Source organism: Stegodyphus dumicola, chromosome 1 (genome assembly GCF_044657685.1).
Source record: "Stegodyphus dumicola isolate Sdum_Otavi_A_Nest chromosome 1, ASM4465768v1".
Lineage (NCBI taxonomy): Eukaryota > Metazoa > Arthropoda > Arachnida > Araneae > Eresidae > Stegodyphus > Stegodyphus dumicola.
This window is the reverse complement of record NC_140768.1, coordinates 60,577,479-60,597,926: the sequence shown is the minus strand read 5'-3', so window position 1 is coordinate 60,597,926 and position 20,448 is coordinate 60,577,479. Positions and strand designations below refer to the sequence as shown.

The 20,448-nt window shown below is 29.8% G+C and overlaps 1 protein-coding gene across 2 annotated transcripts in view; it reads left to right on the top strand.

Moving 5' to 3' along the window:
• The window catches only part of LOC118187650 (integrin beta-PS-like), a 128,191-nt gene extending 108,476 nt beyond the window's left edge, over positions 1 to 19,715 (top strand). For both annotated transcript variants that reach the window (XM_085815308.1, XM_085815316.1), the window contains exon 22: positions 9,917 to 19,715. In XM_085815308.1, the coding sequence (XP_085671434.1) occupies positions 9,917 to 9,985 (69 nt within the window). In that variant the 3' untranslated portion in view covers positions 9,986 to 19,715. The remainder of the gene's footprint in view (positions 1 to 9,916) is intronic.
• The last annotated feature ends 733 nt before the right edge of the window (positions 19,716 to 20,448 follow it).

Here is a 20,448-nt window from a genome sequence, read left to right as displayed (position 1 = left end):
TTCCTGTCTGACAATATAATTTTTGTAATTTTAGAATAAGTTGCTTTTTCATTGTGAACTAATGCAATGGCGTTTTCTAATAAGTAAGCAAACCATAACCATTGCTTCATCGCTGCCCAGTAGAGGGAAGTTAACTACTTGATAGATACTGAGCCAGATCACTCTTTTGTTGCCTTGATAAACTGCACGTGTTTTTGTTTACTATTGGGACTTTGGATTTTATAACTGTTTTCACTAACAGTTCTCTTGCTTGTTTTAATATTTCTCTGTAAGTCATTATTGAGCTAGAATTTGTTAAGTATTCTCTTTGGTCTTTCACATACATTTTTATTATTAATATATATGTTTTTCTAACTGTTGCTTTTACTAAATTATTATGCATATATAAACACTTAGTGTTTTTAATATATAAATATATCTGTTGTATTTATTGTAGTATTAGGCATGTATAACTATTGCTATTTTTCTAACTGTTGGTAATATAATAAATAGCACTTTTGCACATTGTGATATAATGTTCCCACATAAATTGTAGAGTAAAATGGATGTCGAGCGCAGTTCACATCATAACTTGCCATTTTTTAAATTTCAATAGTTTCTTACAGTCAACTTTGGTCACAGTATTGAGTACCTTCTGCCTGAGGTACCTATAGTAAAGGAGTATCATAATAACTGTGTCATGGCATCATTCCTCTTCCCGTAATTAGTGGGGTCATGTGACATCTTTCCAACTTGGTCAACCGCAGCTACGGACACAACACTTTTGACAATCCACCCAAGACAACCATCTACAACCTCCAGACTGGAGATAATTAATGCAATTGCAGAGAATATTAGGGAGTTTCTTATAGAGTGCAGGAGCAAATTCAAGCTTTACAAAGCAGATTGCAAGGTGATTCAGGTTTATATGCGAAAATTTCCGAATATCACCATAAAACTAGTGGTCCTCATTTTTTAATAACAGAGGCAAATCATGGCATTGTCACACCAATTATGTTTGCAGTGGCAGTAACTGCTGAACATGTTCAGCAAACAGTGGCCAGTCAGCAGGAGGAAGAAGCAATAAGTGAAGATTTCTCTGTAGTGGTTAACAAATGTGGAAAACTGAAGTAGGTATCTTTAGTCACCAAACTACTTGATCACATACTACTTGTTAAAAGCAAGGACGTGAGTCACAATACTGAGTGTATTCAAAACCAGCTGGTTAATAGTATAAAACCCAGCAAAGTGGACATAAAAGTGGTTCAAATCCGACCTACATGTTCCCAAGAATTCCTTAGGCGCAGAAAGAAGTTTTACAGTACAAAGTCTCTAATCCGGACGTCCATTATCTGGGATGATCTATAATCCGGACCTCAAAGCCACAAATTTAAGCATGCACGTAATGCGTTTACACATGCGCATTTGATACGCACGTCCACTACACATGTGCGTAAAGCCAGTAAAGCGTTTACCCATGCATGCTTCTGATAGTGAAGAAAGTAACAGAGAACGTTATCGAAAACGAAAAAATTTTGATTGACAAGTTAGTCGGTATTCTTGACACAGCAATTACAGGACTTGAAAAATGGAACTTTGTAACTGAACAAGAAATTTGTCTTTGTATAGAATTAAAGAGAAAGTATTAGCACAAAAAACGAAGCAACTTAAACAACTTACATTGATAGAAATGTTTACTAAAGTAAACAAATAAATATTAAGCTTTTTTTTTTTTTTTTTGTAAATTTTGATACCCTTTAGATCATAATTGCTCTTTATTTCATAAATTATGGTTTCATATGTTTAATTGTATAATTTCTGCATGCCATCTTACCAGATTTAAATTGGTGATCTATAATCCGGAAAAACCCCTAATCCGGAATCACCGAAGTACCGACGAGTCCCGATTATGGACTTTGTACTGTATCTTATAAAATTGAGTTCCACCATCAAAGAAATACCAGAATATTTCAATAACCGTAAGAGTGCCTGGGCTGCTAAGGCACCAAATTACCTAATCACGTACTACTTGTTAAAAACACAATATAAATATAAGACAATGAATAATTCATTACAAATAGACCATAATAATCTTTGGTGGGCTACAACAGTACAGCCATGGACATCATAGAGGCCTTCTCCAATTTGATCTTAAGCAGTACAAAGGAGGTTATATTCCCAATACATTCTTTCCTGAAGGAGGATAGCTCCTGCCATTGATTAATGGATGTTGCATAGGAACAAGCTGAATACTTACTTGACAAAAATAGAATTTACATTGTACTTTCAAAGAATATTTCCACATGAGACAGTGTTACAATTGCCAGAAATTTGGTCACGATAGACATAATTGCAACTAAGAACCAGCCTGTTCAATTTGTGGAAAGACCATCTGTTAGAAAAGTGCAACTTTGTAACAATTAGCTGTGCCAACTGCAGTCTGTCCAGTGTAAAGATAGGTAGTACCTTAGACACACCAATAAATGCCTCAAAATGTCCATGTTACTGACAAGAAGTAGCCAAACTGAATTCAGCCAGGGAACTAATGCAGTAACTGAGGAAGATACTAGCAGAGAGAGAATAAATATGAAATCTTACAGTCCAATCTTCAGTGGGTAAGAGCAGCCACCTGAAACATCATGAAATGACATCTAGTGTTGCAGACCTGGCACTACTACAAGAACCATATGTGCAGGAAGGCAATCTCCTTGGCCTTCCATCAGCAAGTAACTCTTTGCCTCAAGTACAGAGATGGAAGCCATAGTGTATAATGTCCCCCGTGTTCGTTGCTGATAGAAACATGAATAACACAGTAACAATCATGATTGAAATCTCTAACATTAAAATAGCAATCACATGTGTGGACTTTCACACAGGAAATGGAACGTGTAACGTAATGTGTAATGTAAGGAAACGGAATGCCTTCTACAAGAACTAAACTCAGCCCTACTTCACACATTTCAGAACATCATAATTTCTGGTGACTGTAATGCCACCAGCCCCTTTTGGGGAGCACAGATTGAAGATGTAGAGCACAGAAATTGCTAGAATATGTGACAGTCCACAGACAAACAATGAAGTTAAAGAAGACCCAGCCAACATTCAATAATGGTAGAGAAAAAGGCTGGCCAGATGTTACTCTTCATCAGTGTCCACATATGTGAACAGTTGAGAGATAATGGATATACCCTCCTGAGCAATCAAAGTATTATACAATGTGAGGTCCGTGACAGCCATAAGTATCTAGTAAAACAGCATTTTCAGATACAATACAGGGGGTCACTACACATTAAAGAAGTACTTCAGACCATGGGTCAGCAATATCTTAGACCATATGGACAACTGTGATTTCCCAGTGCTACATATGACTTTGTCATTACTAAATTGACTCAGGCAGTAAGAGTCTTTTATAAATTAAAAACATTGAAACCAAAAAGTTTTATTTCCTGGTGGAGGAGCTTCTTTAAGGAAGGACGAATTTAGAATAAAAGCCCTGAGAAGACAGGTATTGGGGAAGAATGGCAAAGAGCAAAAAACAATAAAGTTGATGCACTACAGGAAGGAACTAGCCCATTACAAAGAACAGATCAAGTCAGCAACAAGAGTCAAACAAGTCATGGAGCAAAACAAGAGTTGTGGAAAATGTACTGTAATGCACAATCAGCCTATTAAAAAAATGGCAACCTATAAGGTTTTCTTTCCCCTGCAACTAACCACAAAAGTAAAACAGCACAAATAACAACACAAATAAATTTAACAAAGAACAAGGCTTTCTTAAGTAATCAGAATCTGAAACAGATTCACCACACAGAACAGAAAATTCACTGAAAACCATTCCTCAATAAAAATGTACTGCCAACTTAAAAAAAATTAGTGCAAAAGTGCAGTCTAAACGTGAGGAATCACTTAAAAATGGATATCCGCAAATTAATTTAAAAATAGAAACCTAAATAAAATGATAATTAATTAAAAAAGAATTGGATATTTAAACAATTGAAAATGAGCAAAATAGTTTTAAAATTTCCATTAAAGCTAAGATACGTAATTAAAAAGACTAAAAATCGATTACAGTCTATAACTTAGAAAACCAATAAACGATAAGTTTGTGATGACGTCAGAAGTCATGTAAGCATGCGTAACTATGGCATCACAAAAATCACTTGATCTCTGACCTCATTTGCAATTTTTTGTGACTTTTTCAGTCTTCTTTTGCTATTTTAGTCGAAAATTTTCTGGCAACACTGGCCTACAGGAAAATAAGCATGCTGCCCTCCATCAGCAAGATTTTAGAGGAAGTACTGCTACATCACCTCAACTTCCATAGGCACAGTAACATTATAATTAATGAAAAACAATTTGCCTTCTGCCCTGGCAAGTTCCAAATGATGCATTAAAACAGCTTTTAGATGCTATTGAGCAGAACAGAGATAACACACTGGTTAACTCAATGGATATTAAAAGGACATTCAACTCATTATGTGGCCTGATGTAGTCAAATGCCTAGACAAAATCAGCTGCCTGAAAAAGATCCTGAATCTGATATGCAGTTACTTCCAGGACTGCTGAGTGTAAGTTACAACAGTCAGTGACATAATCAAAGTCAATTTGTAGAAATAAAGCGTAATACCCTGGAGAGGTCCCCAGGGGTCCTGCTAGTGACCTACTCTGTGGAATCTTATAAGGAAGACAATCTTTGCAATCTGTGAAAATCGGCAAGGTGTGGTTTCCAGGCTGATGCTGATGACTTCCTATTGGTAATATCTGGAAATAAAGACATTAAGTGGAAGCACAAAATGTGATCAACGCATTTACAAGCTGGGCATGACAGCACAAGTTACAGTGGAAAAAAACTCAGCAGCTAAAAATATGCAGGAAAGGGTTGCAAAACAGAAATCCCAGTATCAAGTTAAATGCAATCTCTATCAAAGGAATCAGCAACCTTAAGTATCTGGGAATCACAATAAACAATAGACTTTCTGAAATAGTACATCTCAAAGAGATAAAGCATATATTGAATCAGCTAAGTGACACCATGATCAGAACAACAGGACTTCACTGAGGTACTTAAATAAAAATTCTAAAGACCTTTTATAATACAGTCTCGGAGAGAATTATTTTATATTTGCTGCCATATGGTCTAAAAAACTCACTGCCTGTATGAGGAGGTCTCTCTTAACACTACAGAGAATGCAGGTACTGATATTCAAGGGATAGAGAGCATCTCCTACTGTGACACTACAAATGTTGGCAGTCATGCCTCTACTTGACCTGTAAGTGGAGAGAGAATTCTTACTAGTAAGGACACTGTGCCTTGAAGAAAATGTAACCCTGTGGCAGAAATCATTCATTCATACAGACTATGAAAAGCATAAGCTAATTATGCTAGGTCACCTGCTGGAGTCAGATGTAACATACACAGTGACACACACACTGGCCATTTATACAGATGGTTCAAAAGCTGAAAAGGGCACAGGTTGTGCCTACCTTGCATACTCCAAGGAATCAGGGTTGCCACGCTAACTGGAAAACCTGAAAAAGGAGGAAAAGTCAGGGAATTTAAAAATTGACTAAAAGAGTCAGGGAATTAAAATATTCTAGTCAAAATCTGGAAATGTTGGGACTTTCGTTTGGCAGTCTCCCAAAGAAGCGATTTTCCCACCAACGTTGGAAGCAATCACTTTGTTGGCGAATTATGTATTGCACAAACATCATTCAGATGTAGAGCCAATTTTTGCAGCTCCAGTCGGATTGTCTCTTAGAAAGGCAAAGCAAGTTTCCAGTAACCTCGAGAATCATGAGATTTGCATGGGCATGTGCAGTGCATGTTGAATGAAAGAAAATACTTTCCCATTCTCCTATAAAACAAAATTGGTTTAATCCTAGTATATGGTACATACTGGATGTGGTGACATTATGATGAGCAGTAAATAGGTCATTTTGGTATTGCTGACAGTTTTCAAAATCATGCCAAGGAGCAAGGCTATATGCCAAGGCTGTATACAAGGATTGTACAACAAAATCTTTTAAACCTTTTTTTTTTCCTTTTTAATAAATGCCTTATTTGTCATTTTTCAGTAAAATAAAAAAATTGTTATCAGTCATCTAGGCTAACCATTTAATATAATTATATTCGCCAAAATATCATTGATTATTATAATTCACTTTTTAATCTTTAAGCAATTAACTTTATTTTAATGTTACTCATATCATTAAATGTGGCTTCTTCCTTCTAAATTTACAAGTTGATAATACTTTCAAACTTTCAGGCAATTTTCTCTGGCATATTCCTGAAACTAATTCTTGCAGTATGATGACATACCATCATGAAATTTAATGCACATATTTTTTGCTTATGTGTGCTTCTAAATAAATATAAAATACCTGAATTTATTCTAAAATATCATTAAATAGCATCTTTCGTTTAGCTGCAAAATGTCTGAAAAAAAAAAAAAAAAGGGGGGGGGCCATTTTTTTTAAATCCATTTTTGGCAGATTCTAATCTGTCTTCAGTGGAGAAAACAATTTCTATTTTAGTTATAATAGTAATGCTTTGGGGATAAGTATGTATGTAATTGGTAAATTTTTGTGCTTTCAAGTGGTACCATAATTAATTTGCCTCTCAGCACAGCCAATGCACACTACACAGATAGACTGATATTTTCTTATAACACACCTGGAAAAGTCAGTGAATTTCAGTAGCAATCCTGAAGGAAGAGAAGAGGTCTAAACTTGGGGGAAATGCCTAGAAGTGGAAGATTTCACATTTGAGATGGAGCTTATCGCTAAAACCAGCAATCAATTTGACCAAATTTCACGTAGGTAAAAAGATAATTGTATTTAGCGACTCAGCCTTAAGCTTTGAGGCAATTTGACGGGGAAGAAGTAGGAGTCCGATAGTACAAACCATACAAAAAGTTCTTCTAAGTTTCCATTGGGAATGAAGTAGTGAACTTACACACTAAATCTACAGCTAATGATCCCAATCAACTCAAAAATCCAGTAATTGTGCCACAATCATATTTGAAGAGAATTATGCTAAATTATCTAGCATATGAGTGGCAAAAAAGATGGGATGGTGAAAATACAGGAAGAAGGTCATACCAATTCTCCCCAAAAGTTTCATGTATTAGAAAGACACAGGATTAACACAGACCCAATTTTGCATAGGCCATGGTCTCTTCACCCATTACCTTCGTAGATTTGGAAAACAAGACACAGACTTGTATGAATGTGAAGAGGTAGGGGATCCAGATCACTACCTTTTCAACTGTCCAAACACAAAGATTGAGCACCTAAAAATTTCTAACAGTATCTACTAACCGCAGTGGGCCAAGAATAGATATGAAAATAAGCAGGACAAACGTAAGATTGAGAACATTATCAGACTCTGTGCAGTAAAATATAAAAAACGGGAATGCCGTAGCAGTTTTGGCACAGTGCATTTTGCTTCCTGCAGTGGAGAACAGTGCCTCGATTAACATTCTTAGGTGAACTGAAGGCTAGCGCAGCTATACCAAACAACACTAATGCTCAAGTATTAATAACAATACAGTAACAATGATAATATGAATTGCAGTAACTCAACATATCACCATAAAGGACCAGCAATATCAGTCTAGCATCATCACTTTTTGATTTAGCAATGTTGAGTTACAAATTACTGAGATGTAACGTAAGTTAATGAGTTCATAATGCAGTATGAAAAAAAAGCATTGCAGGTGTAGATATTTACATACTATGCATTTAATTATTCTCACTGATACTTGCATTTGCTGAAAATACCTTTTATAGAGCAATTGAACAATAGTAAAGAACTTCAAGTCAGTGCAAAAGTTCTAACTGCTTCAATGATATATATCTCTATGACAGAACTGTAAATATGGACTGTATAATGTTTCACACTTTTGCTTGAACTCAGTTTCATCATGTACATAATGTTAATCAGGATTATTGGGTACGTATGAACGCACATCGAAATCATTAAAGCACATGAAAATAACAAGTAAATAATGTACGAAAACAGGCAGTGAGTGTATTAGTTTATACAGGTAATGTACCCACCAGAATCTTGTATATTTATGTAGTGAATGTGTTATGAATTGTGTATATGTGTTATGAATGTGTATATGTGTTGTGAATCTTACATGCTATGAACTTGTGTATTTGTGTATGTTCTGTATTCCGTAAATCTTGATTAGTCACAATAATGAGTGCCACCCATTTTCACGCTCAGGTTTTCCATCTGCCAAAATGGCGATACACTGGAAGACATTTACTTAAATGTCAAGTCAGTGGTCATCCCTGGTGGTGCACAGTCTCTTTAGAAAGCATTCCAAGATAGCATATGTACTGAGACAGCTTAGACAGCTTTAATTAAACTAACCAATAAATGATACTGCACAGTGTCAAGTATCTTTGTTGTGAAAGACTGCAAAATTATGCTCATTTAAGAAGTTAACAGTAAATCATAAAGATGGGAATGATGATAAAAAGAACTAATCTAATTAAAGATTATAAGTCAAATTTAATCGTTACAATCAAGTGAGATACAATGATTCTGTCATTAAAAGGAACTTGGATTAGGATTTATAGCTAATCAGCTTTAATTAAGAACATTTTATATCATGAAATATGGATAATTATTTCAGTGAGAAAAACTTTTTAAGAAGTTAAGTTATTCATATAAAATATTGGAAATAAAATAATGCCATTTTATTTCTAATGTTTTTTACTGTATTAGGTTTGTATACTGTAAAAATGTATTTATGTTGTATGTAAGTTAATGTAAATTTAACTCTGCCAATGTGGTAGATATGTTAAAGTTATAATAGCAGCAAAATTGCAGCCATAAAAATTGTCAAAACTGAGAATTTAAGCAACTTCTGATTTTTTAAGAAATGATATATCTTTGTGTCAAATTAAAAATCTTTAAATTGCATGTATGGATAAATGCTTAACAAAAAGAAAGGGACAGAAAATTCAAATTATTTTGATTGATACTAGTAATCTGAGGTTAAATTATCCAGTTGATCTTGTTAAGTGATCTAAAAAGATATACAGTGATTTTGGGAATTTTTAAATTATGCTAGATGCAATCAAGGAATGTCAGTACTTGTAAAAAAAAATAAAATCCCATAGTACATGTAATTATAGAAAATGATTGATTACAACAAGTGATTACAACTTATAAAAGTAATATGTTTTCATCAGTGTTCGAAAGCTTGCGAGGCTTGGTAGGAATTTATTATTTTCAACTAATTAAGTATGTATTTATGTATTGAGGATAGGTCTATCCTCAATCCTATAACAGTCCTATAAAAAGTAAGAGTAGGCGCTGTATTTTTTAGTAGTTCAGTAGAATAAATACTCATCTTTTGTGTATTTTTCTTGTTGCTTGATGATAAAACTTCTTGAATAAGCAAAACGATATTGTTTAACTTTTCAAATTAAAAATAAATAATTACTTACCTTCTGATAGTTATTAGTTCCTTTAAAAACGAACTTCTTTGTTTAAGCATAGTATGCATGAATGTGGTTTATAAATCAAGTAATATTTTAGTAATTTGTAAATGAAAAGTATTCTATACAGGAAGGTAGTTTGTAAATCAGGTAATATGTCAGATACTTGTAAATGAAAACTTATGAGGAAGGTAATATTTTGTTACATCTTAAAATAATGTTATTTTTATATTACATCATAAAATAATTTTATTAGTGTAGACTGAAAGAGAGAGCATTGTTAATTTTACAATTTTATTCCACTTTATAAAGTTTGTTCTTGAATTATTTGTGCAGTCTGTAGTTATTTAATAAATAATCAGTACTTATTTCAGAGGATTTTTTTTTAATGTTCACTTTTATTTATTGTTGTACCCTTGTAACATTTAAAAATATTTAATTTTTATTTTAATTGATCTTTTTTTATTTTTATTTTTAGGAAATAAATCCTTTATATAGAGAAGCTGTTTCAGAGTATCGCAATCCAACTTATAAAATCAATCAGTGATTTATTCCCAAATAATTTTGTATCTAGTCTAAGAGCAGTGAGTATTAGTTTTAGGTTAGTCAGAAGTGATTAACATTTTAATAATCTTTCTTCAGAATAATTTCTTGGTAGTTAGTAATAATTTTTTATAATTATGTTAAATTTTTTTATAAGTTCATCTTTTGATATATTGAACTGACAAAGTGCTGCTATTTGTCAAACAACAGTTAACTATATTTTATGGATATTTTTTCCCCTGTCTCAACACTAATACATTTATTACTTAAAAGGTATTGAGCACTAGGAATTATTTTTCATATTCACTGTGTTCATGTTGTTTAAGAAATTATTTTCATGTTATATGTTCCGTTGCTTTTGTATTTTATAGTCTCATCAAAACCTGTGTTTGTTATATAAATTTCAAAGTATTCAGCTACAACTGTAGAACTTTTTTTGTTTTCTTTTTTAGTGATAAGTTGTTTATATATCAGGCATAAATACGATGTAGAGTTGATTGCATAGAGAAGTGGTCTCAAACTAGTGGCCTGTTCATACATTTCAATGATGTAGTTGTTGCAAATATTTCAAGAGTTTAGCTAGTTGAAGTCTGAGTTTACATTAGTTTCATTATCATTAAAAACAAACATGAATAATGCACAAAATCTAATAGTGGGTTACAAATCTTATTCGGAGATTTGAAGATGCAGATTTTATTAATTTTTATTCATGCTTGTCAAAAAATAAATAAGCTAAGTTATGAATTTTAGCACTAAGAATAATCGCTTTGTTCGGGAATACATTTACTGTATGTGAACAGCTTTTTTTCACAATTGAAAATAATAAGAAAACATGATTGACCAATGACCACCTGTAATCCATTATGAAGATAACTGAAGTTAATTTAGTAATTTCTGTCTAAGGCTACAAACTTTGTCAAAATTTAAAATGCCATTCAGTGTTATAGTAAGAAAAAAAAAAGAAGTGTATAATAGCTTGAATATATGTATTTTATTTATGCATCAAAGAAATATTTAATAAATAAGAGAAACAGACTGAATTATCATTTTTTATTCTCAAGTTTTGTACCACTTGGAAAATTTTCTGGGATGAAATGTTCATAATTTTGTTATTTTTAATTTAATGAATGATTCTCAATGAATTTAAATGAATAAATTAAGTGAGATATTTAATGATTATTAATCATGCTAGAAATATTTTAAATAAGCAAAGTCTGAAAACTTAATATTTAGCTATCAGTATATTTGAATAACAAAGTGTAACCAACAAAAATGTCTTGCGGGTGTCAAACTTCAGATTTCAGCTAGAAAATAAATATAAATTTAAAATTTTGTCTTTGCGATGTTATTATTGCTATTTATGTATGTTTTGATAAATATTTTCTGAGTAAAATTTAAAATGTGTTTAAAGTAATTTTCATTTTATTTAAAAAAAAAAAAAACTCAGCCCATTAACTGTTTTCAGATTCGACATTTGGCCTACATGCAATTTGAGTTTGAGACCACTGGCATAGAGAATTAATGCTCATAATGCAGCTACTTACTGAGTTTTAGAGAGGTTAAAAAATAAAGATTATTTTGCTTACTTCTGGAGAAATTGTCGTATTATTAAGAGAGCTGACAGTAGACACACATGTTCAAAATTTTTTTTTTATGTTGTACTGAGAAAAACTTCAGTTATTTGATTCATATGTATGTGTGTGTGGTACATATGTATGTGTATATGTGCTCATATGTATGTGTGTATGGACTAGTGTATATGTTCAAATAATTGATTCTAATCTCTAAAAAGGCGGACTGTCTCAAATAAGGCATGCATTCTTGAATGTTCATCATTTATTTTAACTGAACAGAAATTTATTTGAAATATTTCACTTTTTTAAATTCCTACTATTAGCTCACACTCTCCTTATATCTTGTTCAAATTTTCAGCCGTTAATAAAATGCTTTTTATTTATCCACTCAAGTTCAAATACATATTTTTAACTTGTAGTGGATGACACTTAATGCTAATACAGTTTTTTTCACATATTAAATTAAATTTTTTTTTTTTAATTTTTAATTAAATTTGTTTTTTTTTTATTTAAAAAAAAATTGTTGTTGACCTAAGTAGGAATTGACTTTAAGTAGGATTTTTAATTAATTGACTAAAAAAATTTTAATTAATTAAATATCAATCATTAATAAAAAACTTTTTATTCATCCACTCAAATTCAAATTATTTTTTTTAAACTTGTAGTGGATGACATTTGATGTTAATACAGTTTGTTCACATATTAAATTGTTTTTTCACATATTAAAATTTTTTATATATGAAAATAAAATTTTTAATTTTTAATTAAATAATAAATATATATTATAATATTAAAATGTTATTGATAATATTAAAACAAAATTAAAAAGTACCAAAAATTTTTTAATATTTTTTAATTTTTCTTTGTTGACCTAAGTAGGAATTGACTTTAAATTTTTTTATATTACTTGTTTATTCTGATATTAATTTATAATTTTCAGCAGAGTGTCATTGTAATACTTTTGACAGACATCCACATTTGCGGATGTTCTCATGTTATGATGTACAGCTAGTGCATTTATTATTTTGCTCTTTAAGAAATTTATAATTATTAACTTGTTTTGACTGAAAGATTAACTCTTGCATTTTGAACCCATAATTAGGAAAATTACTTTCATAAAATAAATTTGTTTTGCCCAGACCAAGAGCCTGAAGCAGGTAAAGAAAGAAGTTTAGAATAAGAGAGGCAGAAACAGAATAGTGTGATTGAATATGTAAATTATAATCAGAAAAATGTTTATAGATTGAAGAATTAAGTTATTAAGTGCTGGCAAAGAACAACTGGAAGATTTCAAAGCACTTTTTTCCCAGAATTTTCCAGCAACAGTCTAAACAAATTTTAACAAATTAAAGTTAACGATCACTCTCTTAATTGATATTTGGAGACTACACCTTACAGGTTTAAACCTTACTAGTTTAAATTGAAGTATCTTTAAATGTCTTGAATTCTTAAAATAGGCAAATTTAAATTTTGAATCATTATAAATTTAAATACAAGATGTTCTAAAATTTGTTTAATTGTGAATTTGGGCTTCTGTCCTAATTTAAATTATTAAGTAAAATAAACATAAAGTTGTTTTGTTAAATTATTTAATTTTAAAATCTCTGCATGTTTATTTTTGAATGCAGTTTGCTGTGTCATTTATAAAACTTCAAACAGGTTAATTTTATTTGAGTCTGTGATGTAGAATTTTATCTAAATCATCCTGGTGCTTCCTTTTGTTAAATAAGACAACTGAAATTTTTGAAGCTGTTCCTATTATATTACGTTTTTATTGATGCTTGTGTTTAATTATTATTTTATGCAAAAGTAATGTTTCAGGGAAATTACTTAATTTTATTCACAACTGTTTTATTTCTTCATCAGTGTTAATATGTGTTTAGCTGTTATTTTGTTAACTTATGCTTTAATTTATAAATAATATGGGCATTATTATAGAATCTAAGCTCTAGAGTTTTTCAGAGTTTGAAGAATATTTATCTATTTTTATAGAAAACAGTAATTTCATTCCTAAATATATGTTCCTTCTAATATATATTCCAAAAGTGTTTGTTTTGTTATAGTATATTGTCTTTTAATTGTTTTAGAATTATATCTTTTACTCTTTTTTGTATGTTTTTGAATAAAATCTATCAAAATATGTGTATTGTTGCATTAGTTTCGATATTAATACATGCAGAAATTGATAGACATGAAACTAATCCTTGTGAAGATAATTCACTGAATATTATTATTTCCACTCCAGTTTTTAGGGTAATATTTATAAGTAGGGTATTTTCTTTTTATATTTGTTTTAAGTAATATTTTTTTTACATCGTAATGTACAAAATAAATTTTGTTGTGTTACATATTTTATTTTATATCTTTAACTAAGTACAGATTTTTACCACTAAGCTATTTTTTGAGCTAATTCCTCTTAGTTATCTGTTTTTGATGCATTCCACATTTTTCATATTTGAGCTAAATATGTTTTATGGACAACTGAAAATATAATACTTCTGTAGTTTTTTTATTAAAATTTTTTAATTTTGCATTTATTATGCAATTTTTACAATTTGTTATTAAGAATTTTGAATGCTATTTTATACTTTTGATGTTCTTTTTTTTTAATTGTTGATTCAATATGAAAGAAATATGTGTGATTTCATTCTTCTTAAGTAATATTTAATAAGAAATGTAGATTTAAAAGCAGTAAGTGATCTTTTTACATGCTAAATATTTTAAGTTAATGTTAAAATTTTTCCCCCATTAATGTTCTTCATGTTCATGTTATAAAATGCTTTACCTTTATAAATCTTTATAAGATTGTATAATATTTCAATCAAATTACCAGTACATGCTCTATCTGTAATCAATGAAATTATCCATATTTTAGTGAATGCAGCTTAAAATGTTGATTATTATATATGATTGCAATTGTTTAAGAGTTGAATAATTTAAACGATTAGTTTAAGCTAAATGAAATAAATTTGAATTATATTTGAACCACTGAATAATTTTTGATGTTCTCATAGAAAGTATACCTTTGCTTTTATATATATATATATAAAACTTTTTTTGGAGAATTTTTAATAACCACATAGTGATTCTGAAAGTTTATGAAAGCTATTCAAATTATGTAGAAGTGTATTTTGTAAGTTGTACGTGGAAATTATACTGAATTAGTTATTAAGGGATTATGAATAGTTGTCTGTACACACATTAGTAGACATTTTGTTTTCCAAGCAACAAAAATCGCAATTTTTTTATATTGAATGTTTGAAATAATTGATTCAGATTAGATTACTGAAGCTAAATAATTTTGAATTCACAATATATTTAATTCAAGTACTTGTCAGTTCTGTTGGCCACCAAAGCAGCAAGGGAAAAGTTTTTGCCAAGTTTAGGCACCATATTAAAAATAAATAAATAAATATTGGAATTGAAATGGAAATGCAAAAAACAAATGACTTATTTTATTTCCAAAACTACAAATTGCTACTTGAAAGAGTCCCCCTGAGAGAAGATTTCCTACAAATTTGGGAGGGAAGGCTTTCACATTTATTTGATTTCAGGTTTGATTTTCAACTAGTTTAGAAGGATACATATGTGCTTTACAAGTATGAAAATGTTTGAACTGAAGAAAAATATCTAATTCAAATGTGCAAAAACACCACCAAACTTGGAGATTAATTGTTAGTAAAACTGACAAGTATCTTAAATTATTTAGTTGTTTATTCAATTTAATTATTAACTGTTTGGTAAATATATGAAAAAAGTTTTTTATGTTTTTGAAAGAAATGTAGTTTTGCTAGTGGAATAATTTTCATTTTGCTAGTGGAAATCATTTCTATAAGACATAATTAAATACTGTTAATTAAAAGAAATTAAACTCTTTTTGTTATTTATAAATTTTTTGACAATGATTCTAAATTTAACTTGAATAAATTTGTATTCAATTTTAATTATATTTCTTGTTCTTTCATTCATAGTTTTTTTTTTATAGAAGTAGTTTCTGATAAAAAAATTTTTGATTTTCTGTATTTTGTTGATGTCTTAATGCTCTGCTTTCTGGTAGTAATACTCTCATTCTTTTCAAAATTGTTAAAATCATTCTTTACCTTAAGGTAGGTAAACATTTATTTATATTTAATATTCTAATATTTCTACTACAGGTATAACAGCATTTTAGACATATTAAGAGTAACTTATTTGCATAAGTGGCATTGAAATATCTAAAATTCTGATTTTATGGATAGTGTTAAGTAACAGTGTCAGCTGTCATAATATCTTTATGTATTATGCTGTAGTTTTAAAAGAATTCAAGGCATTATTCTAGGTATATTAATTTATTATTCATAATGAAGGGCCTGTTATTATCTCTATTTTGAAGAAAAGAAAAAATGCTGCAGATACGCAAAATAATAAATTAATCTCCCTTCCAGTACACCAGCTAAAATAGGTTAAACTGATTTTTTAAATTTAATAATTTATTCTGTAAAAAATAGGTTGCTTTTCATCAAAATAGGTCTGCAGCTGGTCGAATAACCCTTGAGTCAAACAGTAAAAGACTCTTTGGATAGAAGAATTGGGGTTACTAATATATATTGCTTTTAAATTTAACTCTGCTGAACTAAAGATGACTGAACCTTTTCATTTTTAGGACAAAGAAGCTATAGAATGCATCATCAAACCTGTGTCTCAAAAATACATTCCTCAGGTTGCGTTACCCAAAATGCATCATTAGCTGTTTTACATTCAGTAGATTTACTAATGATCTGATATCAGCCTTAAATTCATATTAATTAAATGTCTGCTTTTGGGGGGATGATTTAGTTATTCTGGCTGAAGTTCTAAAAAACATACTAAACTGTGAAAGTTTTGAATGAAGCATCTTGAGTTCTTTCTAATTGATACAGAGAAAATAGTATGATCGTGAGCTTTACAAAACTGACAGTATAGACTGTTTCCTTAACCTCTTTGCTGCCAACTTCGAGAAAATGATATTCCATCATGCACCAGTGATCTTGAAGTGCTGAACATGCAAGAATTATTCCTATAAAATATGCTTATTCACTGAAAGATTAGGATTTTTGCATGCATTATTTAAATGTTATTTCTTATAATATAAGCAGGAAATCCTAATACTTACAGTCAAAATAAAATTATATAATATGTTAATGTGTAGTATTAGTAATAATGATTATATTTGCTCATTTAACTCCATGCTTCTTCTATGCTTCATGCTCATTTAACTCCATGCTTTAACTTAATGCAATGAAGAAGTAAACAATATTAACACTTGAACATCAGTACCTATTGTGTCATATTGCCATATTTACATAAAAAAGTTTAATCCACTTCCACTGTGTGAAACATTTTCAAATTCTGAATGCACATTGTAAACATTATGCATTTTACATTCATAGAATAAAATAATATATATAACAACAAGTAAAACTCAAGAGATTCTATTCAGTAAGGTTTCACAGCATTGTTACATAATTTGTGTCAATTTAAATTTGAAATAAAACGTTCCATTTTAGCTATAAAATGGTGAGCTAGAATGGAACGTTAAAATTATAATAAAATAAATAAAAAAATTATATCAAGTATAAAATGGTGAGCCACCAGTGACACTCCACTTCTTTATCATGTTTGATATAGTGGATCACCAGTGATCCATCACTGTCATATCATATTGAATATGGTGGGCCCATGGAGAGAAACTGGAGTGTATCATATATGATATGCTGTAAATGAAGAGGTTTATGTATCAGAATATTCAACCTGACTTATTTTACCATAATGTAAGTTGATTAATACCAAGAAATCTGTTTGCTTAGAAGTGATTTTTTGTGATAAATTGAAATTGAAAAATAAGAGTGACTGTATTATTGAAAAAATTTGAAAATAATTATGTATCCATAAGTGCTTTGCTAGCTGTCATTGGGAATATGCTCAGTTATTTTGATTATAGCTATAAAACGTTTATCTTGCCTATTATCATTTATTGTTCTGGAGTTTTAATAAAAGTTTCTTAGTTGTCTGCGGGGAGACATCTCTTGAAAAATTAGCAACTTTATAAAATCAAACCCTTGATTGTCTTGCAGTAAAAACTAATTCCATTGATTGTATTAATTTTGACTGTTATGACTGAATCATTTTAAAACTGAGAAAAGTGCTGCCTTGCTTTGTAAGACCTGATGTGCCTTTTTGGAACTCTTATGAAAATATACCAATGAACATGAATACTCAGAGTGGCGTAAGAATGAATCATGTTATTGAATATTTGAACCCTTGCCCTTCTACAGAATTCTAGATCAAAGATTCTCCAACAGGAGGAGAATTCTTTAGGGAGGAATTTCTTAATTTCAAAAGAAAATGCAGTCAGCCTTTTATTTAGCTGCTAAGTATTTAGTAGTTTATGAATATAAAAGAACAACTTTTATTCAAGTTTTGGTATTTACCAACATTTTGTATATTTTTTGTTGTTTAATTTATGAAACACAATAAAAATAATGTAAATTTAAATAAATGTATATATGTATTTATGAAATTTTTAAAAGGAGGGAAAGAGATAATCTAGCAATGGTGAAAGTGGTCATGGGACAAAAAAGTTTGAGAACCACTGACTAGATATTCATAAATGCTTGTAATTGAGATAGAATGAACAGCTATCAACTCATACCTCTTCTAAAACCTGGAAAAAATATTCTGAATTTAAAAATATTATTTAAACTTTGTATAAGAGCATATGCTGAATTCAGACTGTATGATGGACATGATTGTTTGGTAAATCCATATACACTATATTGACAACTTAACCTAGTCTAAGAAAGAAACGGGATCTTTATTATGAGATGCTTGGCATTGCATGGAATCTCTGAGTTGTGAGGTATTTGAGTGCTAGAAGCCTGATCAGATATTGACTTTTCGGATCATCTTGTTTTGTGTTTTATTGTATTGTCGTAAAATGCGAGTCTTTTTTCTTTCATTGGATATTTAGAAGTATATATAGGTATGGAAATGAGCATTTATTATGAAGATATATAAAGGAATTAGAAGAATGAATGGAACATGGTTTTCTTCAAAAGGTATTGGACTTAAAACTAAAAATGGAGGTGTTGACTGTGCAGATAAAAGAATTTATGAATATTTATGGACTATATTTTAGGAAAATCTTTAATGATTTTCCGTGTACAGTTATTTGATAGTTCTAAATTCAGAAAAAGAGTTAATTGCAGTTATTGAATTAAAAATAATTGTTGCCATTCAGAAGCAAATGAAATTAAACTTTATACAAAAATATAACTTAAGAACAAAGTTAATAGGAAAAAATAAGCATTCATTTTTAGTCTTCTTTGGTTCTGAAACAGAAACTTTAGTTCATTTCAAGAACTTTCTCCTCTTCAAAAAGTTCTTGTAATTTCACTAATAACTGATGAATTTGAAAATGGGTGGAGAATATTGTGGGTAATAAAAAGGTCTTAAAAATTATTTTAGGATTGTAATATTTGAGTGTTTACCTACCTTAAAATTCTTTTCAATTAAAGTGGGGAAAATTGTTCCTTAGTAACATTGAAGAGTATCTGTATGCTATGATTTTTATCCTTATTTGTCATTAAACGTAAATCAAGTAATACTGATTCATATATTCTCTTTTTCCTCCATATGAATCAAAATATTATGTATATATGTGTGTTTTTAAAATACCTTCTTTGTTTATATATTTTCAGACTGAAAAGATGAACATACTTTTTATATTTGTTGGTCATGTTATTGTTTTCTTATTTAAAAATGTATGCCTTTTGATAATGTGATATTTATTCCTTAAGCCATCCAAAGGTGTTTTAGCCATCCATAATTCCATTGTGTTCATGAGTATTTATTTTTCAAAATATCTGTACTCTTTGTACTCTGTAGTATGAAATTATAAAATATGTGTAGTGAAGAAACTTTCTTAAACAGAATTCCCTAAAGCATATTAGGATTTAATCTGTGTGTGCAAAAAGACATTTTGTTCTGATAATCAAATGTAATTTTTTGTATTGTTTTTTATAATTATGTATAGTTTTCTTATTGATGCTTTTCTGTATGTATTTAAGAAATATGATTTATGTTAGTTTTAGTCCTTATGCATTTTCATGCAAAATTTAAATAAACTTTTATGATAGGTAAGTGAAGTATTTACTTAGAACTGTGCTAAACAGTACAATACATGAGTAACTGGAAAATTTGGTTAGTCCAAAAATTGCTGTGTAAAACAATAATTACTGCAAAAGTATGATTAAAAATCAAACTGTTATAGATTTTAAATAAACAGTATACTCTTTAAAATGCAGCTTAAATAAAACAGTAATAACATTTTATACAGATTTTGAGTTTTTCTCTCAATAAGAGTGCTCTATCTCTGAGAGTCATAATGGTGTACTTTAAGCCAATATGACACATACCGTTCAGATATGTGATATTATTAAACACAAACTCAATTTTTTCATCTTACCTACATCTTTCACAGCCACTCTTACTATTGCATTGTGAATGCCTGTACCTGATAAAATATTATAGCATTCATCTTTTTTTTTTTTTTTATTATTATTATTATTCCTTCATTGCCATTTCTATCCTTTTTCACTAATATTTTCAAACTGTCAAACAGAAGAAACCTCAGCAAGGCTTGATGTTGCTGCCTCTTCATTGAAAGAACCTTTGCTCTTTTCAATATTAAATTTTTCAATCATGAGTTAATAACAAGCTTTGAACTTCATTCAGAGTCTTAACAATCATATTACTTCTTCAAAAGTTGTGAATTTATATGAAATATTACAAGTTTTTTTTATCTTCTTCAAGTAATGGTATAAGAACCTCTTTTTTTAAGTATTTTGCAAAAATAATCCGCACAGTGAATAAA